Source organism: Mastigoproctus giganteus, chromosome 12, assembly GCF_048544385.1.
Source record: "Mastigoproctus giganteus isolate SK-2022 chromosome 12, ASM4854438v1, whole genome shotgun sequence".
In the NCBI taxonomy this organism is placed as follows: domain Eukaryota; kingdom Metazoa; phylum Arthropoda; class Arachnida; order Uropygi; family Thelyphonidae; genus Mastigoproctus; species Mastigoproctus giganteus.
The window spans coordinates 109,602,725-109,625,915 of record NC_143586.1 but is presented as its reverse complement, the minus strand read 5'-3'; the positions used below and the strand labels follow the sequence as shown (position 1 = coordinate 109,625,915).

Here is a 23,191-nt window from a genome sequence, read left to right as displayed (position 1 = left end):
ACAAATATTGGAAAACCAAGGTTTAGATAAGGGACAAGATTTTAAAGTGGAGTGTGGGATAAAGGATTCCATTCCTGCAAGAATAATTTACTGACACGATCTGAGCAAACATTGACATCAGAAGTTTTGAAACAGTAATCCGACCAAGGAAAAGAAGAAAAGAAGTCTCGCAGGTCATCCCATTTTGCATTCTTGTAATGCCAAACAACACGAGATTGGGAATAGCCATGAGATAAAGGTTCCAAAGGTTCCATTGGAGAAGAGACAATCACCAAATTGTGATCTGAAGTGCCTAAAGGACCTCTCACTTCGACCGTGTATTTAGAAGGGTTGTTTGTGAGAAAAAGATCAAGCGTATTGGCTGTATGATTAGGATTGTCCGGTATTCTTGTAGGTAAATGAACAATCTGTGCTAGGTCATTAGTAATTGCAAAAGCCTCAGCATTTCGACCTGCTGGGTCGGTGTGACTAGAAAACGGAAGCCAGCAGGAGTTGTGAACATTAAAATCACCAAGGAAAATTACCTCACTGTTAGGAAAGTTGTACTGGAGAAAGTCAAGTTGCAAAGAGAGGAAGTCAAAGAGCTCCAAGTGATTAGTGGAGTTGGGAGAACAGTAGAGACAAAAGATGAATTTGATACAATGAGGTAGAGAGATTTTAAGCCAGAGAAGATCAAAGAGAGGAGATTCCAAATTGCCAAGTCTCTGACAGGGAATATCAGAACGGACATATGCACAAGTACCACCTTTGAGGCGAAAGGAATCATACAGCGAATAATTTGGGCATCTGAGATGAGCAGTAGTTGAATCAACCGATAATTGAGATTCTGTCAGAAAAAGTACATGGGGTTTGGCAGACTGCAAGTGGAAATGGACATCGTTGAGATTAGAATTAAGACCACGTATATTTGTGAAATGAATTAGGAAGTCCTTGGGAGGTTTAGATCTTTTTGCAGATAAGCTTGCTCTATTAGTTTGACAATTCATGGTGTATTCAATAGTAAGAAAAAGTGGGTGGGACATGCTGTATGAAATAATGAAATTTTTGGATATGGTGTACACGTGGTAAGAATATACCCAGATCCTTGACATAACGTGGCCTCGGCAATGCTCCCCACATACACTACTCGGACTCCCTCCAGTCACTATCTGGCAGAGTAGAGGTAGCAAGATTATACACTAGCTGATCCGGAAGCCTCCTAGAGAGTTACCAATAGGTTCGGTCTGGTGTACTAACTAGCGGCCGGTCTGCGAACACCATTTTAGAGCTGTACCCTCGAAATGTAAGGAATATTGGATCTCGCCACGACGTTCATCATAACCTCAAAAGTCATCAATCATACTGCATGATGGAAGAGATAGGGAAGTGTTGACCGGAACTTAGCTCTAGAGACTAAACATGGGTTCCACCACTTCAAGCCTCCAATAAGCAAAGTGGTGGTATTTCACCGGTTGATGAGAGTCATCTACCACCTAGTATTGCCTGGTAACATAGAGGGGTGGCATTCCTCCATGTGGTGTGGGCACCACACCTCGACCCTTGCTTATGTTGGTTCACACCTGGGTGGTCACCCACCATGTACTTGTGCATGGAGGTTATACCCAGGATTACTAACAGTCCCACCATCGTGAAGGTGCAAGCAGAGGATTTGGCTGTCACAGACCGTCCGGACTTCGCCGAAATTGGGTTCACTTGACTTAAGTGTCACCCGAATATCAGTTCCATCAGCGTTTTAGACTCCCAGGTAGCAAGTACAGCTTGTCTGGCATACCTGAGAGAATGTCTGTGACAATCTCAAGGACCATATATGCTAAGCAATAACCAGGGATTGCCAGCCTTTTCCTGTGTCGTGCATATATATCATGTTGAAAGCATTACATTCCACCTAGGGGCATATTCACGTAACACTGGAATCAGTATCCCTCTCCCGTCACTACTGGTCCACCAACAAATGTTTTTGCTATGTAAAGGAATTACTGTATATATCTTCTAATAAAAAAAAATACTATGAGAACTTACTAATGCCTTAGGGTGTTAAATTAATGCTAAAGAAGTGGTAAATATGAGCCATGGGTTACCTTCACATTGAAATCCAGGTATTGTTTTTTGCAATAAAAGTGGAATTTAAACTGTATATTCATTCTGATATTTTACATTATTTTATTTATTATTTTTTTTTTTCATTTTGGTAAGCCAACCTTGCTGCATATGTAGGGTTGCCAGATTTAGCAAATAAAAATACAGGATGCCCAGTTAAATTTGAATTATTTTTAATTGTCTATACATACGTACATTGAGATAAAAGTAAAATATTGCATGGGACATACTTATATTAAAAATTATTTGTTGTTTTTCTGAAATAAATTATAAGTATCTAAATTACATACCTATTTTTTAAAATTATATTTCCCTGATGATTTGGCTCTCCTTAACAGTTCCTTGTTTTGCAGAATTTGCTTATAAAATTCCTTGCAGTTACAGTATGTTCCATTTACATTGTAACAAAGCTTCTACAGTGGTCACATCCAACTTATTTTATTCTTTTGTCCATTGAACATTCATTAATGAGAAAACACACTCAACATTAGCATTGTGAGCTGGTATATTGAGCATGTACTGGCATAAAGTTAACTCTGAGAATTGCTCTTCAAATTTGATTTTTTGAAGCACATAATACCATCTTTCATGGCATAACTTGCTTTTCCATTCTTCAGGATTACATTGCATCTCTTGATCAATGACTTTTTTAAATGTTGTCCTCTGGCAAAAAAGAGCATTGTCGTAAATTTTTATTCCTTCTTCAATACTACACATGATGATTCCACTTGTTCCCATGCAGGAAGAGTATTTAGTAACATCCATGTAAAAGAATCGAATTCTTCAAGGAATGAAATCCATTTCAAAAGATAGTCACGGCAAGTGCTGTAATAATTATCCACTTCAAGTCGGAATTTCTTTTCCTGTTCATACGTAATGTTGTCCCTTTTAAGAATAGCCTTGGTACTTAAAGGGATAAATTTTTCGTCAATTCTTCTTTAACTCATTCAACAAGTTCCTTTACGCAATGGAGTACTTCAATAAACTGTTTTTTCTTAGCATTAGCATTAGCATTAGTAGAGGCATTTGATGCAAGAAAGCAAGCTTATGCAGCATCAGCCAAAAAAAAAAAAAAAAAAACCACTTCCACTTCACCCCTCCGTTCGTTCAAAATACCTGTCCAGCTGAGCCTTAAACTTATTTAGGCTATCAACCTCCACCACAAGGGATGGAAGTCTGTTCCACCAACCAACCACCCGCTGGCTAAAGGCAAATTTCCGCACGTCTATCCTACATCTGTCTTTCCTCAATTTGAATTTATGCCCTCTCAGGTGATTATTCTGAGCTAGAGGAAGAATCCCATCAGCATTGAGCATGCTTAAACCATTCAAGGCTTTATACACCTCTATCAGATCACCTCGCTGGTGCCTAGTCTCCAGACACTGTAATTTGCAAAACTTAAGCCGTTCTTCGTAAGAGCACCCCTTTGTTCCATTCACTAATCTTGTTGCCCTTCTCTGTACTCGTTCCAGCAGCTCTACATCCTTCTTGAAATGAGGCCTCCAGACCTGTATACAGTACTCTAGGTGTGGCCTGACCATTGCCTTATACAATGGAATAATCACCTCCTTATCCCTGCTGGAAAAATTCCTGTATATCATTGACAATACTCCATGAGCTACTCTTACAGCCCGTCTGCACTGCTCAGAGAACTTCATATCTGCCTGCACAACCACCCCCAAGTCCCTTTCATTCTCTACCACTGTCAGTGTTGTACCACAGAGTTGATACGTTGCTCTGGGGTTGCTGTTTCCCATGTGTAGTACTTTACATTTGTCAATGTTAAACTTCATTTGCCACCTCTCAGCCCATCTGCTCAACCTTTCCAGATCCTGTTGCAGCAGCATAGTGTCAGTAGTGTCCTTGACAACCCTGCCAACCTTTGTATCGTCTGCAAACTTGGACATTAATCCCGATATACCATCATCAATATCATTTATAAATACAGAAAACAATAATGGACCCAACACTGAGCCCTGAGGGACTCCACTAATAACATCAGTCCACGATGAACAGTGTCCATTGATTACCACTCTCTGTCTTCTCCCCCTCAACCACCCCTTTATCCATAGCAGTAATTTGCCTCCAATGTCACACTGCTCCAATTTGTGTAGCAGTCTTCCATGTGCAACAGTATCAAAAGCCTTTCTTAGATCCAAGTATATAATATCAAAGTTATTCCCTGCATCCAGTTCTTTTGTGACTGCATCATAGTATCCAATCAAGTTGGTCAGGCAAGACTTCCCCTTAACAAAACCATGCTGTGTCTGAGCTATAACTGAAGTCTTGTCTAAATGATCCTGCAGTGCTTCTTTAACCAGTGCCTCCATTAATTTTCCTGGAACAGAAGTTAAGCTCACAGGTCTATAATTACTTGTGTCAGCCTTTGATCCTCCTTTGTGAATTGGGGTCACATTTGCACATTTCCAGTCTATGGGTACCTCCCCTGAGTCCAAGGAAGCTCTCATAATTATGGCTAAGGGTTTGCTTACTTCCTTTGCTGCCTCCTTTAATATAACTGGATAGATCCCATCCACCCCGGGTGCCTTTCTTGTGTTTATCTTCAACAGTTTCTCCTCCACTTTACTCCCAGTTATTTCAAGATTCTGTAACTTACTGCTAGAGTTGAATACACCTCTGGCATTCCCCTCGCTGAATAACTCTTCATGTGTGAATGTCTATGCAAAATATTCATTTAGTTTGTTAGCTACCTGAGCAGGATCATCAACACTTGACCCATCAATATCAAGAGGACCAATCTGATTCATCCCTCTCCTTCTAGAGTTTACATAAGTAAAGAACTCTTTGCTGTTTTTCTTTGCATCCCTTGCCAAGGATTTCTCGTAATCTGCCTTCGCCTGCCTAACCTCCTTTGTAACTTGGTTGCATATCAACTTGTATCTATCATAGGCTTCTGTGTCATGTGTTAATTTGTAAGTATCCCATGCATTTTTCTTCTCTGCCATATGCCTCATTAGTTCATCTGACATCCATTTTGGCCTAAACCTTGAACAATATTTCTTAGTTGGTATGTAAAGCCTAGTAGCTTCCAAGATAAGTTCTTTGAATGCTTCCCATTTTGAATTTGCTGTTGGTAACATCATCAGTTGGTCCCACTGTATAGAATTTAAATACTGTCTCAGTCCATCGTAGTCGCCTTTCCTGGGTTATTGCTTCGGAAGCAATAACCCTTCCCTTTACCCCTAATGGTAGTTACCTCTTTGAGTAAATCCCACTTCAGCACACTGTGATCACTGCCACCTAGTGGTTCATTTATCTGCAGATTCTTAATGCATGAAGAATCACTGCTGATAATCAAATCAAGAGTATTGCTCCCTCTAGTTGCCTCCCGAACATGCTGATGTAGAAAACAATCATCCAATAAATCCACAAAAGCCCTGCTAGTGTGTGAGTATCCAGCCCCCAAATTCCAGTCAATATCTGGGAAATTAAAATCTCCCATTATAAGACACTCTGATTTACTGGCCCATTCTATTTCCCTGTACAGTTCCTTATTATACTCATCAGAGTCATTAGGCCTATAGCACACTCCTACTCTCAATTTTGATCTCCCAATGTTTATGTCACACCAAACTGACTCCACACTGCACTGTCCAGCGATGTCGACTGGCTTCACTTCCTTGGTTTTTATGTGTTTCTTAACTAATAGCATAACACCTCCCCCCTTCCTATCCTGTCTATCCTTTCTGTAGACGTTGTACTCCCCAAATTGCAGTTCCGCATCCCTTATATCTGTGTGACACCACGTCTCTGATATCCCAACAATATCTGCCTTCGATGTTTTGAGCAATACCTCAAATTCATCAAATTTATTTACTAAACTCCTAGCATTGGTGTACACGCAAGTATACTTGCACCTGTTTCTATTCTTAGCTACCCTAACACAACCCATGTGTTTACTTGTACCACAATGGCTCCCAGCAGTCTCTAAAATACCATGCATCTTGTTTTTCAGGCTTCTGCTCATTCTAATAGAAGCAGTGCAAGAATCTCTTTCACCTCTGCCAGTGGCTACTGTCAATCTATTGGTCATTGTCTCCCCCCAAGCTAGCAGTTTTCCGACCCACCTAACACTGCCTCGATAGCATCAGCAAATATTCTTGCACCCTTTCTATTTAAGTGTATCCCATCCCTGTAGAAGCAATCTCTCCTGTTAACAAGTACAGTCCAGGCTGAAAAAAATTCTACCCCTTGAGCCTTGCACAATCTTTCCAGGGCCGAATTGATCGACAAGGCTCTCATCATAAAATTTGATCGACAAGGCTCTCATCATTCTTCTTTCAATTTGCATAACCCTATTGCTAAAGAGATACTGAAAACTATTAACAAGAAATAAGTAGGCTTCACTCAATGGATTATTAAAAAAGTCAAGAATTTTTGGTGCCTTTTCTTCAGAATTAAAGTGATTTCAGTGCTGCAAATAAACTGAGGATTCTCTCAACTGCATTTGTTAAAGGGAGCCAATGGGTTTTTGAATTCGAGAGAATTGAAGAATACTGAATGCTAACAAAATCACAAAAATCCTTTAATCGCTCAGTTTAAACAGTATAAATGCTGAAGTAAGAGAACAATTTCATGACAATTACTTCAATGCTATTGTTTCTGAAGTCTCATCCGGAAGGGATTTTACTCACAATAGCCTTATAAGCAAGCCTTTTCCACGAGAAAAATGTTGCACAAGCAAAGGGAAAATTTTTTCTGCATTGTGATTACTTGCATCCATGGCTATGCCATAAAAAGGTGAGGCATTTAGATTAATAATCTCTGTAATAGTAAATGGAGCTATTACATTTTTTATTATTGCAGTAGATTTCGTCCTGGCACTTGAAAATTTGCTTGCAATTTTGGAATCAGAAAATACTTCTGGTAGCTGTACATTCACCCAGTGATTTGAGCTGAAAGACTGATGATGATATACAGTGTGGAAGGCCATTACAACTTCTGCAGCTATTATTTTATCTTCTTCATCCAAATTTCTCTTAATCAAAAAATTTGTTATTTTATCACTTTCTGTGGTTGAGGAAATCATACATCTCTTATGCTTAGCTGTTAGTATATGCTGGTTTATACCTGACTTTCCACTATTTTTGATATTGAAGTAACAATTCAGTGAACAATTGCGTACTGCACAAAGAGCTTCAAAAGGACTTTTATCTCGTTTGATAAATGTCCACTGTTCAGAAAATTCATCACGAAATTTACACTTACGTTTTGGCATTTTGGGGTTCAAATATACACAAATAAAAAATAGATAATAACAACCACTGCAAGAATTGAAAAGATTGAATTTGATAATCTCACGGTTGCATCAGGGTGTCTGTTACTCACAAGTCCGAACTCATAAATAACTGTAAACAGGGATTGAACCATTGAACGGGTTGTGAACTAATGATAAATTGAAGTAGTGTTGCCATTTAAGTGATTTAAGCACCAATTACTGAGGCAGAAAAAAAATAGGATGCATGATAAAATAATTAAATGAGCTCTGTTTCTGAGGGTATCATTTGAGAAAAAAAAGTAAATTTTTGTATATTATGACATTCACAAAGAAACATCAAAGAAATTCAGTCTTCCTGCACCACTGGCTGTCAGATATCCCCAGACATCACACTGGTGGAACTTCATGGTTGTGATCATAAATGAAACATGCAGAAATTCACTCTAACTGCAAAAAACTACTCTAATTAATTTTTGTTTTTCTGTCATTCTTTTTCAGACCAGTGCCACTGATTTTTAGCCCACATTTTATTTGTTTATATTGAAATTTAATTCATGCAATTTGTGTGTACATGCTTTATAAGTCTGGATTTGCTAGTTAAACTTCCTAACACTTTCTGTAAATCAAATTTCAGGTAAAAAAGATTCAAGACAGAGTTAGCAAATGTAAAGAAGATGTACAGCGGAATAAAGAGCGTTATGAGCAGTCATTACAGGAGATTAATGAGTACAATGCAAAATATATTGAGGATATGACTGTTGTTTTTGATAAGTGCCAAGAATTTGAGGAAAAAAGGCTAGCTTTCATTAAGAAAGTCCTTTTTGATATACATGGCAGCCTGAACATATCTTCTAATCCTGAGTAAGTTTTGTTTTCATGCTTATAATTTTATAGATTAGCATTACCTTTCATTTAAAGGTGTACATAGAAAATAAAAGGAGGTCGAGGTCGAGGATTTCCTGTGCGGACGTGCCTTTCTGCCGCTCTTGGAATAGAGAAGTTTTTTCTGATTTATTTTCTGCTTTATTAGTTTAAATTGACATATTAACTTATTTCTAGAGTAGCTTTATATTCCTATTTACGGTACTTAAAGTTAAAATAACTTAGATAGAGATTTTGTAGGTATTACTTAGTATCGGAAAGGGTATCAAATCCACGTGTTTACCGTTCATAAACGGCCGCCATTGCTACGTGAAAATTAATCAGTAAAATCTATTAATCTTGTCGAACTTCATTGGCAATTAAATTGTAATTTTAACTATACATATAACCACTTAGGTTACGGAACATAAATAATTAGTAAAAATAAATAATTAATACATAACTTGATACAGAAGTTATATAAAGGGATTTCGTAGATAACACTCGTTACTGAAGCGCGATACAGCATATCCGGAATTCGATAGCATTAGCTTTGTATAGTATAGTGCATAATATAATATTGTCAATTAATCAGTACATCTATTAATCTTGTTAAACTTCATTGTCAATTAAATTGTACTTTTAACTATATATATATAACGACTTAGAGTACAAACGTAGCAAATAATTAATACATACTTGATACGGAAGTTATATAAAGGGAACTCGTAGATAACACTCGATACCGAAAAATAAATATAGCGTTATAACTGTGTTAAGATACAAGTTTAAGGTTTTAATTTTGTTCTGAAATTGTAATTTTATTGACATTTAAATCGAAATCATGACTCTGACCAGAGCAGCAAAGCAAAAGGCTCAAGCTAATGGGAGTGCTGTGACTCAGGGGAGAACTGAGGGGGGCGGTTGCCCCCTGAATCACGGCCTTTTAAGATGCACTGTTTGCTTGATGTTTGCGGAGCAATCGGGTACGGGACATGATACTGCCATGGGGGATGTCTTTGTGTGTGTGCACGATGCAAGGAGTGCAAGGAAATTAGGCGACAACTCGGCGTTGTTATGGGCCTATATGAGACCTTGAAGGACAGGGTGGATGCCCTCGAAGGAAATAAATTGAGGGGCCCATCAAGCTCTCAGCTGCCCACATCAACACCAGAGCTTGGACTTGGTCATCTTGCAACACAGAGGCAGCCCCCAAGGCAGAATGCACTGGTCCAACAGGAACTAGTAGTTGTTGGTGACTCAATTGTCAGGGAAACGGGGAACATGCTTTGTAAAAAGGATAGGTGGAACAGGACCAGGGTATGTCTGCCAGGGGCAAAGGTTGATGACGTTGTAGAGCAGATATCATCTTTTAAGGGCACAAAAGGTGATATAGTTGTACACGTTGGCACTAATGATATTAAGAGTAGGAGACCAGCGGAATTACTTAACAAGTACAGGTCACTGTTGAAAAAAAGCCGTGAAGTAGGGTTGAATTTGAAAGTGTCTGCAATTCTGCCCAGACACGATAGGAGGGAGTATCTGATGAGAGCCTTGTCGATCAATTCGGCCCTGGAAAGATTGTGCAAGGCTGAAGGGGTAGAATTTTTTTCAGCCTGGACTGTACTTGTTAACAGGAGAGATTGCTTCTACAGGGATGGGATACACTTAAATAGAAAGGGTGCAAGAATATTTGCTGATGCTATCGAGGCAGTGTTAGGTGGGTCGGAAAACTGCTAGCTTGGGGGGAGACAAAGACTAATGGATTAACAGTAGCCACGGGCAGAGGTGAAAGAGATTCTTGCACTGCTTCTATTGGAATGAGCAGAAGCCTGAAAAACAAGATGCAGGATATTTCAGAGACTGCTGGAAGTCATTGCGGTACAAGTAAACACATGGGTTGTGTTAGGGTAGCTAAGAATAGAAACAGGTGCATGTATACTTGCGTGTACACTAATGCTAGGAGTTTAGTAAATAAATTTGATGAATTTGAGGTATTACTCAAAACATCAAAGGCAGATATTGTTGGGATATCAGAGACGTGGTGTCACACAGATATAAGGAATGCAGAACTGGAATTTGGGGAGTACAACGTCTACAGAAAGGATAGACAGGATAGGAAGGGAGGAGGGGTTATGCTATTAGTTAAAAAACACATAAAATCCAAGGAAGTGAAGCCAGTTGACATCGCTGGACAGTGCAGTGTTGAGTCAGTTTGGTGTGACATAAGCATAGGTAAATCAAAATTGAGAGTAGGAGTGTGCTATAGGCCTAATGACTCTGATGAGTATAATAAGATACTGTACATAGAAATAGAGTGGGCCAGTAAATCAGAGAGTCTTATAATGGGGGATTTTAATTTCCCAGATATTGACTGGAATTTGTGGGTTGGTCACTCACACACTAGCAAGGCTTTTGTGGATTTATTGGATGATTGTTTTCTACACCACCATGTTCGGGAGGCAACTAGAGGGAGTAATACTCTTGATCTGATTATCAGTAGTGATTCTTCATGCATTGGGAATCTGCAGATAAATGAACCACTGGGTGGCAGTGATCACAGTGTGCTGAAGTGGGATTTACTCAAGGAGGTAACTACCATCAGAGGTAAAGGGAAGGGTTTTTGCTTTCGTAAAGGAGACTATGCTGGTCTGAGACAGTATTTAAATTCTATACAGTGGGACCAACTGATGATGTTACCAACAGCAAATTCAAAATGGGAAGCATTCAAGGAACTAATCTTGGAAGCTACCAGGCTTTACATACCAACCAAGAAATATTGTTCAAGGTTCAGGCCTAAATGGTTGTCAGATGAACTAATGAGACATATGGCAGAGAAGAAAAATGCATGGGATACATACAAATTAATGGGTGACGTGGAAGCCTATGATAGATATAAGTTGGTCTGTAACCAAGTCACAAAGGAGATTAGGCAGGCAAAGGCAGATTATGAGAAATCCTTGGCAAAGGATGCAAAGAAAAACAGAAAAGAGTTCTTTACCTATTTAAACTCAAGAAGGAAAGGGATGAATCAGATTGGTCCACTGGATGTTGATGGTTCAACAGTTGAGGATCCAGCTCAGGTGGCTAACAATCTAAACGAGTATTTTGCATCTACATTCACACATGAGGAGTTATTCAGGAAGGGGAATGTCGTAGGTGAAGTAAACATTGGCAGTGAGCTAGGTGATTTTCTAATAACTGAGAGGAAAGTGGAGGAGAAATTGTTGAGGATAAACATAAAAAAGGCACCCGGGGTGGATGGGATCTATCCAGTTATATTAAAGGAGGCAGCAAAGGAAGTAAGCAAACCCCTAGCCATAATTATGAGAGCTTCTTTGGACTCAGGGGAGGTACCCATGGACTGGAGATGTGCAAATGTAACCCCAATTCACAAAGGAGGATCAAAGGCTGACACAAGTAATTATAGACCTGTTAGTTTAACTTCGGTTCCAGGAAAATTAATGGAGGCACTGGTTAAAGAAGCACTGCAGGATCATCTGGACAAGAATTCAGTTATAGCTCAGACACAGCATGGGTTTGTTAAAGGCAGGTCTTGTCTGACCAATTTGATTGGATACTATGATGTAGTCACAAAAGAACTGGATGCAGGGAATAACTTTGATATTATATATTTGGATCTTAGAAAGGCTTTTGATACTGTTGCGCATGGAAGACTGCTGCACAAATTGGAGAAGTGTGGCATTCGAGGCAAATTGCTGCTATGGATAAAGGGATGGTTGAGTGGCAGAAGACAGAGAGTGGTAATCAATGGACACTGCTCAACGTGGACTAATGTTATTAGTGGAGTTCCTCAGGGTTCAGTGTTGGGTCCATTGTTGTTTTCTGTATTTATAAATGATATTGATGATGGTGTATCAGGCTTAATGTCCAAGTTTGCAGACGATACAAAGGTTGGCAGGGTTGTTAAGGACACTACTGATACTATGCTGCTGCAACAGGATCTGGAAAGGTTGAGCAGATGGGCTGAGAGGTGGCAAATGAAGTTTAACATTGACAAATGTAAAGTACTACATATGGGAAACAGTAACCCCAGATCAACGTATCAACTCTGTGGTACTACGCTGACAGTGGTAGAGAATGAAAAGGACCTGGGGGTAATTGTGCAGGCAGATATGAAGTTCTCTGAGCAGTGCAGACGAGCTGCAAGAGTAGCTCATGGTGTCTTGTCAATGATATACAGGAATTTTTCTAGCAGGGACAGGGATGTGATTATTCCCTTGTATAAGGCATTGGTCAGGCCACACCTTGAGTACTGTATATAGGTCTGGAGGCCTCATTTCAAGAAGGATGTAGAGCTGCTGGAACGAGTACAGAGAAGGGCAACAAGATTAGTGAATGGAACAAAGGGTTGCTCTTACGAAGAAAGGCTTAAGTTTTGCAAATTACAGAGCCTGGAGACTAGGCATCGCCGAGGTGATCTGATAGAGGTGTACAAGGCTTTGAATGGCTTGAGCATGCTCAATGCCGATGGAATTCTTCCTCTTGCTCAGAATAATCACCTGAGAGGGCATAAATTCAAATTGAGGAAGGACGGATGTCGGATAGATGTGCGGAAATTCGCCTTTAGCCAGCGGGCAGTTGGTTTGTGGAATAGACTTCCATCGCTTGTTGTTGAAGTTGATAGCCTAAACAAATTTAAGGCTCAGCTGGACAGGTATTTCGAACGAATTGAGGGGTGAAATGGGAGTAGTGGTTGTTTTTTTTTTTTTTTTTTTTTTCTTTTTTTTTGGCTGATGCTGAATAAGCTTGCTTTCTTGCATCATATGCCTCTACTAATGCTAATGCTAAAAATGCTAATTAAATGTAATTAATAAATAATAATTTTTAAATTTAGGATTCCTTTGCCATAGCTGATATCACACAGTTTATACATTTTTAAAATCTGTAAAAAAAATATGACAATCAGAAATAATGCAGTGAGAAAAAAATATTGGTTTATTTGTTTATAATATTGCAAGAAATGATTACAGTTGTCCTTCACCTAGCATTTTTGATTGAGCCAGAGATGTATTTATGAATATTTTGTGAATATTAGAAAAAAGTATTTGTATACAGGCTGACTAGACAACATATTCATAGATGGGGATCTGCCTATGGATGTTGTCTTTCAAATAATGATTGTTTGAATTTTCACTAATTTGAGGCCATTTTTTTATTTAAAAAATGGTATACCATTACCATTAGTAGATGCACATGATGCAAGAAAGCAAGCTTATATAGCATCAGCCAAAAAAAAAAAAAAAAAAAAAAAAACCCTTCCCATTTCACTGATCCATTCATTCCAAATGTTTGTCTAGTTCTGCCTTGAATTTATTTAAGCTATCAACTTCCACAACAACAGATCGAAGTTTGTTCCAGCAATCAACAACCCGCTGGTTAAAGCCAAACTTCCACCCATCTATTCTACAACTGTCTTTCCTCAATTTGAATTTACGCCCCCTCAGATTTGAAATCTGTGCTAGAGAAAGAAATCCGTCAGCATTGAGCCTATTCAATCCATTCAAAGCCTTATACACCTCAATCAGATCACCTCGCAGGTGCCTAGTCTCCAGAAGCTGCAATTTGCAGAACTTAAGCCTTTCTTCGTAAGAGCATCCCTTTGTTCCCTTCGCTAGTTTTGTTGCCCTTCTCTGTACTCATTCTAGCAACTCTACATCCTTCCTAAAATGAGGCTCGCAGTACTCAACGTGTGGCCTGAATATTGCCTTATACAAGGGGATAATCACCTCCTTATCCCTGCTCACAAAATTCCTGAATATCATTGACAAGACCCCATGACCTACTCTGGCAGGCTGTCTGCACTGCTCAGAAAACTTCATATCTGACTGCACAATTACCCAAAATTATCTTTCATTCTCCACTAGCCTGAGTGTGATACCACCTAGGGTACATTTCTCTGGGGTAAGTGCTACCCATATGCAGTACTTTGCATTTCTCAATGTTAAACTTCAGTTGCCACTTCTCAGCTCATCAGCCCGACTTTTTCAGATCCTGTTGCAGCAGCATACTGTCATTACTGTTATTAACAACCCTGCGAACCTTTGTATCATCTGCAAACTTTGACATTAAGCTTGATATACCTTCATCAATATCACTGATAAATATGCAAAACATAGAGCAGTATCCATCGATTACTACTCTCTGTCTTCTCCCATTCAACCATCCTTTTATACATTGTAGCAACTTGCCCGTAATGCCATACTGCTCCAATTTGTACAGCAGTCTTCCATGTGAAACAGTATCAAAAGCTTTCCTGAAATCCAAGTATATGATATCAAAATTAGTTTTTCATCCAATTTCTTTCTGACCATATTGTGCAAGTGGAAGTCTTGTCTGACCAATTTAATTGGTCAAACAAACCCACGCTGTGTCTGAATTATTACTGATGTCTTGTCTAGATGATCCTGCAATGCTTCTTTAACCAGTGACTCCATTATTTTCCCTGGAACAGAAGTCAAACTATCAGGTGACACAAGTAATTACAAACTATCTGTAATTACTCGTGTCACCCTTTGATCCACTTTTGTGAATTGGAGATACATTTGCACATCTCCAGTCCGTGAGGACTTCCCCCGAGTCCAAGGATGCTCTCATAATTATAGTTAAGTGTTTTCTTACTTCCTTTTCCACCTCCTTTAATATAACTGGATAGATCCCATCTACTCCAGGTGCCTTTCTTATGTTTAACTTCAACTGTTTCTCCTCTGCTTTGCTCTCAGTTATTACAAAATCATTAAACTCTCTGTTAGAGTTTGATAAACATCTGGCCCTCCTTGAATAACTCCTCATGTGTGAATGTAGATGCAAAATACTCATTTAGTTCAGCAGCTCTCTGAGAATGATCATCTACAGTCAAACCATTGATATCAAGTAGGCCAATCTGATTCATCTCCTTCCTTTTAGAGTTTACATAAGTAAAGCAGTCTTTGCTATTTTTCTTTGCAGCCGTTGCCAAAAATTTTTCATAATTTGCCTTTGATTGCCTAATCTCCTTTGTGATTTGATTAGAGACTAGCTTATATCTACCATAGGCTTCTGTGTCGCCTGACAATTTATGTGCATCCCATGCATTTTTCTTCTCTGCCACGAGTCTCATTAGATCATCTGACATCCATTTGGGCCTAAACCTAGAGCAGTATTTCTTAGTTGGAACAAAAAGCCTAGTAGCTTCCAAAATTACTTCCTTGAATGCTTCCCATTTAGAATTTGCTGTTGGTAACATCATAAGTTGGTCCCACTGTATAGAACCTAAAAAATCTCTGAGATCACTGTAGTCGCCTTTACAAAAGCAAAAACCCTTCCCTTTACATCTGATTGGTAGTTACATCTTTAAGTAAATCCCACATCAGTACACTGTGATCACTGCCACCGAGTGGTTCCTTTATCTGTAAATTCTGAATGTATGAATAATCATTGCTGATAATGAGATCAAGAGCATCTCTAGCAACAGCCTCTCTAACATGTTGCTGTAGAAAACAATCATCCAATAAATCCACAAAAGCCTTGGTATTGTGTGAGTGACCATGCCACAAGTTCCAGTCTATATCTGGAAAGTTAAAATCCCCCATTATAAGACACTCCGATTTACTGGCCCACTCTATTTCTCTGTATAATTGTTCATTGTACTCATCAGAGTCATTAGGCCTATAACAAACTCATACCGTCACCTTTGCTTTCCCAGTCTTATGTCACCCCAAACTGACTCAACATTGTACTGTCCATCTGTGTCAACTGGATGCACTTCCTTAGATTTTATGTGTTTCTTAACTAACAGCATAACTACCCCCTCTTCATATCCTTTCTGTATACAGTGTACTCCCCAAATTCCAATTCTGTATCCCTTATATCTGAGTGGCACCATGTCTCTGATATCCCAACAACATCTGCCTTGGATGTCTTAACCAACCTTAAACACAGGAACTGATAAAAATTCGTTGCCATAATGAAGCAAAACTGCTTTTAAACTTAATTTTGAAGCATCTCCGAATAAATCCCCATCTGATTTATGTATGCACAATACCTAGTTCTTTCAGAAGGCCAATAATATCTTTGCAAAAACACATACTGTCCTCCATAGCAAAATATTTCAAAAGCTTTTCTTGCCGCAATGGTTGCAGGCTGCAACCTCCTACTCTCAAGGAGCTCTTTCTGTTTGGAAGATAAATTTACAACATTCAGAACATGTTGTGATCATTTAATACTTGAAAAACCTTGGCACAGCCTACAAAAATCCTCACCAAAAACGCTGAGCATACGCTCTTTAAATTGTAAATTTTTGCATCAGAATTTGAATCTAAGAATTTTATCACAAGAAAACTGAGACCAGAATTGATTGCTAAAATTAAGTGAATTAGCTTATATTTGTTAAAGTAAATCAGTATGTCACGCATTACTGGTTAGATAATGCAAAATTTGAACCTAAGAATAGATAATGAATTTGAACCTAAGAATTTTATCACAAGAAAACTGAGACCAGAATTGATTGCTAAAATTAAGTGAATTAGCTTATATTTGTTAAAGTAAATCAGTATGTCACGCATTACTGGTTAGATAACGCAAAACTGACATATTTTGGTAAGACATAACTCTCTCTCTCTCTCTCTCTATATTTAATAACTGTGACGTGATGTGAAACTATCATGGTGATTTGCGAAATCTATGCATAAAAAACTGGTTAAAAACAGCATTCAAGTTCTTGAAGGTAAAAATTATGTTGGCCTAGTGATAATCAAGCTCTGTGATGTATATCTTTCATTGCTTATTCCTAAGCATGGTACTGTTACTATCAAACAAACTGCACATTATACAGAGATTTAAATCAGACCCTTTTTTTTTTTTTTCTTTTCTTTTATCTTAAAGCATAGAATGTGATGCCATCACCTTAGCAATTTTTTTCTGTTCATTCAATTCTTCACTTTTTTTTTTTTTTTTTAATGAAAACTCAAACCCAAAGGGTATTATAAACTATAGTACTCAGTACCTTGCATAGGTTGAAGGTTCAGAAGATATACCTTTTGTAAAATTGATATTAGACTTGAATTTCTGTAGATTGTAATTTTAGGAAATATATGCAAAGCAAGGCTGTTCCAGAACACAGAAGTTGAAGGGATAATCAGGAACAGGAAACGGCATTTCTGTGATTTTGAAGTTGGACAGTAAATGGATGTTGACTGGTTGTGCCATGCATTCAAACTGGTTGGGAGAGAGTGAGGGAATTATAGAAGCCCATTCAGAAGAACAGTACCCATAGAATATATACAGAAAAAATATGCTGCAAAACCAGAATGACTATGAGACATAAAATGGAAAGACTTTGTAAGAGATGGGTCATTAATTAACCTGACTGATTTCTTTTGAATGGAGTCTAGAAAAAAATACACGAAAGAGATATTCAAAGGTAGAGCATATTTGAGATTTGTACAGAGTGAGTAGTTGTTTAGAAAATAAGTAACACTGAGGTGTTATGTTTTTCAAGAGAAAATTTTTTTTTTAGATTCGGAAGAAGCAATATTTGTGATGTGCTTATGCTAAGAGAGAAGTTAAAGGTCTGGATAATCCCTGATAGAGTTGTGACCTTTTGACAAAGACAACAAAGTTATCTTTGCCCCATTGGAGAATTACCTGAAGATCAGCATTTAAAGAGTTGGTGACAGATATTCAAGAAATTGAATCTGTTTCTATAGAGAAAAGTTTCTCAAACTGGAAAGTAGAATGCAATGTGCTATCATCAGTCAGTTGTAGGTCATTAATATAGGGTGTCCTGGCCAGAGGTATCCAAAAATACACACATATATCTCAGCATCTATAAGGTGTATTAAAATATTTTTTGTTATTATACAGAGTAACTCACCAAGTTTTTATGAAGATTAGTAAAGTTCAATATGGGCACCTTTTGTAGCTTGACTGATGTCAAAACGATACTCGAGCTCTTGCCAAGTGTTTTCCAGCATCTGAGGCATTATTAGAGCAACTGCTTCAACGATACGCTGTTTCAAATCATCCAAATTCCAAACTTTTTTCTGGTACACACAGTCTTTAATAAAGCCCCATGCTTTTTTTTTTTTTTTTTCATAGTCATATCTATAAAAAAAATGGACCAATGACACCCTTTTTGTGCACTCCTAACCAGACATTGACTTTTGGTGTATCCCTTTCATTTTCGAAAGGGATACACCAAAATGATTATATAATGATTATAGCATGTACTGCAATCTTAAAGTAACAGTTTCAGCATCCCTAACACACATAAAACCCATGTGACCAGAGGTATGCCAAAGGGCAGTGCCACATCCCTATCATCATTGCGAAGCATCAACCAGGAGTAAGCATCAGCAGGGGTTCAGGTCTGTACAGAACTCTTGAGCCTTGGTTTTCATGCCATCCTTTTCTGCTCAAGTAATCTGGCAACTTCATTATTCATCCAACTTGGAATCCTCCTCATGGAGTGTTTTTTTTTTTTAATGGTATACATTAGCCTTTCTCAACCTTTTTACCCTGGAGGAGCCCTTGAAATAATTTTCAGGTCTGAAATAATTTTACCCTGCATAAAAATTATTATATCTACAGCTCACAGTACGTTAGCATGATCAGTAAGTTGTAGATATAATGATCCAATAATAATTGGCAATACTCTTTTGAGTAGAGAATATTTTTCTGTGGCTCTGTTTATTTTGGCCAACTTATTATTAGCTTACTCTTTTTGTATGGTTCTCCCCTCCCCACAAAAGATATAAACTCTAATGCCAGTCATGAAGTCAGTAGTAGGTAGGGAAAACTTCAGTCCCCTCCCTTTTTCTTCAGTCTCCCCCCCCCCTTTTTTTTTTAATTTCCTTCCTGATTTTTTTGTCTTATTCCAGTAGGCCTAAAAAGTCTTATCACAAATTTCTACTATACAAGATGCTAATGAATTATGGTATGTGCAAGAGTAGTTTTTTATCCCTATTTAAAACTAAAAATGACTTTTTAGCCAACCTTTCTTGAAAAAATTAAGCATAGCTTACCTTTCTTGAAATTAATCTTTTTTTTTTTTTTTTCTTTTTAACTTTTCATAAATTTTAAAAACTCGTAAGGCAAACATAATAAATTTCTGTTAAATAACTGGCTTTAGCCAAAATGGGATTTAATAGGAATTTAATTTTTCTAAAGGTAGGCTCTGTAGATTTAATTTTAACAAATGTTGTAAATTGATTTTAATTAATGTTATCTACAACATAAGACTGTTAGATAAGAGAAACACATGGATTAGGCAGCAAACTCAAGTAAAGGACATTCTTATCAAAACTAAAGAACTAAAATGGTCATTGGCAAGACACATAGCTCGAAGACATGATGACAGATGGACTAAGAAAATAACAGAATGGTACCCAAGAGGACCTGGAAGACAACGGTGGAGATGAAATTCATGAGTTTGTGGGTAGTAAATGGATGGCTATTTCACAAAACAGACGGAACTGGAAAGTTGCTGGAGAGGCCTTCAAACTGTAGTGGATTGAAAATGGCTGATGATGATGATGATGACAACATGAAAATTTATTGACAATGTTGAAAAGTAAAACTACTAAAACAATATGAAGCCAAAGCAATATGAATGAAAATATAGCCTAAGACAGTTTTATACAAGACTTTGAAAAAACATTTTCTTACTGAGTGACATGATCAGGCTCAAATATAGGTCTAGCAGTTACAAAATTATTATACACGTGTTGGCTTCTTGGTCTCTTTTATAGGCCTATATATATTCATAAAAAAGTGTTATTTTTGAAACTAAAAATAAAGAATGAAATTTACCTTTTTAATGTTAAACCTGTGCTTGTTTTTTCTGCACAAATGCTCAATTCTGGATCGAAGTTGAGATAAGCACACACGGATTTCATCTTCAACTGAAATGACATGATTTGTCCTTGACATGATCTATCCTTGTTCTTGATGCTTGTTAAACAAAAAAGCTTGCTCACACATGTAAAAAGTTGAAAACTGCATCAAAATGTTCATTCACAAAGTTCTTCGTCTTCTGTCAAAGTTAAGTTCTCGCCCTCGTGGGTAGCACAGTTGGTAGGATCACCATCCTCCCCACGCTGGGTGGAAAAGACCTGAGTTCAAATCCTGTCAATGACGGGAATAATTTTTGTGGGTCTTTTTCACAACGTGGCTGAGTTAGTCTTTCTCAGGCGAGGGTGCCATGGTTTTTCGTCCCGCAAACAGAAAATTCACCTCAGAACTCACTCAATTTACGGACAATATACACGGAGAAACACGGCCTTAGTTACTAATGCTCCTAAAACCCAACAACAACAAAGTTGAGATCTCAGGCTGAGCATAAGATTCAGAGAAAGGGCCCCTCACTTGTGTTGAAAGGGAAGGAAAGTGCTGTTCAGTTTTGTTCTGTTTGAGGTGGTTTTCAATAAGACTTGATACTTGCTGATATCCTTCCTCATTCTCAAGCCCGAGCGGCAGTGGAAACATTTCAAGATTTTCTTTTGCGACATGATTTTTCCAAAGATTCAGTTTCCTTTTAAATCCAAGAATCTTGTCACTTTAAGTCAAAACATTTTCTCCAGGGCCTTGCAGAGAATTGTTCAAACTGGTTCATGTGATGAAAAATGTCTGCCAAGCAGGCTAGTTTCTGCAGCCATTCTTCATCTTCAAAGCACTCAGTAAAATCTGGCCTACTGTTCTCTTGAAAGTATTCCTGTTGAGATCCATCCATCATTGTTGCTAAGCCACCAGATTTCTGTATGTAGCAGGAGATTGTGCCCTTTGTCCAGGTTTTCACACAGTTTTTAAATGTTCACGAGACTGGTATTTGTTTAATAAAGTTAACCATTTTTATAGCATCATCGAGAAATTTTTTCATTTCATCTTCAAGAGTTTTTGACACCAGCACCTCTCTGTGAAGAAAGCAGTGTGTTGTGACAACATCAGGATTTACTTTTTTTTACAAGAGAGGCGAGCCAACCTCTCATGGAGCTAACCATTGATGGGGCACCATCAGTACAGATGCCAACACAGTTCCTCCGTGAAGACAAAACATTAAATACATTTTGACCTTTGCTTGTTTCAGGCAGCTCTTGGCAGCAGAAAAGGTTTTCTTGAATTTCCATCATTTATAAATGCTATGAGCATGACGTTTATTGGTGAAATCTGTTAACTCATCAACCTGGATAGAGAAGCTGTTGTTTTTGAATTTATTACGTAAAACCTCTTCAGCATCATGCAACATGTCATCAATACATCGACTTACTCATTCTGTTTGAGAGTTGAACCTTTTCAGTTTCTCCTACTGCATATTGTCCTAGCATTTTACTTACTATAATTTTACATGCTGGCATTATTTCATTCTCACCAACTGTGTGACTTTTCCTTTTCTGGGCAATAAGTTCTGCTATTAAATAACTTGGCTTCCTGAGCCTTTCACTGAATGCAATTTTTTTTAACAAAAGCTTTATACTGTTTTAAGATTCCAATAGCTGTTTAATACAGTCAGTACTTTTACTTGTCAAATGGTTGTGATTTGTAAATGACGCACAATGGAATTGAACAAACTTTGATTACCAGCCGATGTAAAACCCATTGATAATGGTTTTGCAGCTTTCATTGTAAAGACTGAGTTTTTTTTGTGTCCCTTGTATTACTGCGCAAAATGACTCAGAAGATTGTAATTCTTCTTCACTAACCTTATCAGAATTGTCCATAGGCCTAGGTCTAGAATCTTCCTCTTCCATTCTGACCTCGTTTTCAAAAATCATCACATCGGACTGTCAGACCTGTTTGTAAAACACAAACGCTAATAAAATACAAAACAGAAGGGCATAATGAATAACTAAACGAGAAAATTGCAAAAAATATGAAAACTTCACGATACAATCCATGTTTTGAAACATTTACAACAACAGTTGGGGGAGGTATTCGGGAGGGAGAAGCTGAGATCATCAGTCTATTGCCCTCCCCTCCGTGCAGTACAGTGCTCACCAATTATCAACGGCCTCCCCTATCTCAAGTCAAAAACTGAGAATGGACTCAACCAAATAAACACAGTTGTACTGCACACTGCCATATGGGGCTGTCTCATGCCTAGATAGCAATGTTTTTTTTTCGTCCAGCAAAACAGGCAAATTGACCAGAGAAAACATGCAATTTTCAGACACATTACATAAAATGAGTATAAAGAAGAAATTCTGGGTGACTAATAAAATAATTTGAATTTTTTGTGATATGCAGCTGAAAGACCTCTACCGAAATTGCTAATAGAGCTGCTTGGTCGCTGTCCACTGCGAGCACTAGCATCACTCGTGCCACGCGGAGTTCAAAAAACAATGTTTATTTTTTATCAATCACAATCTCTCACGGTACCCCAGTTGAGAAACTCTGGTATAGATGCATTTAAGGCTTCTGTGATTAATGTTGTAAAGGTATATCATAATTTAATTGTATTTGCTGTCTGTGAGATATTTATCCAGTTAATAGAGGTCATGTAGCATCTTAAGCTGCCGTAATTTCCTTTCTTGAAATTATTACCCATTCCTTACCTTTAAATAATGCTACCTCTCTCTCTCTTCATCATTCACTATAGAACTCCGTGAACACTTCCTGTTACTGGTTCCTGTACTGTGAGCCCTATTATGTTATCTGGTTCATGGGTGTGATGATCAGGTCTAGAATATTCTTTTCTCTGGTACTTTTCCTGACTTGTTCATACAAATAACAGTCATCTAGTTGATTTAAAAATTTTAAATCAGCTAGATGATTGTTATCTTAAACTTTATTTAAGATTGCAATAACAATCAACTAGATGATTGTTATTGCAATCTTAAAGTAACAGTTTCAACACACACACACACACACACACACACACACACACACACACACACACACACACACACACACACACACACACACACACACACACACAACCCAGGTGACCAGAGGTATGGTGGTATATAGTGCAATGACCAGAAGTATATAATGCAGTGA

At 38.0% G+C, this 23,191-nt stretch overlaps 1 protein-coding gene across 1 annotated transcript in view; it reads left to right on the top strand.

The window, feature by feature from the left end:
* Positions 1-23,191, top strand: part of LOC150077334 (protein kinase C and casein kinase substrate in neurons protein 1-like) — a 233,530-nt gene that overhangs the window by 136,242 nt on the left and 74,097 nt on the right. Inside the window, exon 5 of the mRNA XM_090386779.1 lies at positions 7,971-8,197. Coding sequence (XP_090242905.1) covers positions 7,971-8,197 — 227 coding nt within the window. The remainder of the gene's footprint in view (positions 1-7,970; positions 8,198-23,191) is intronic.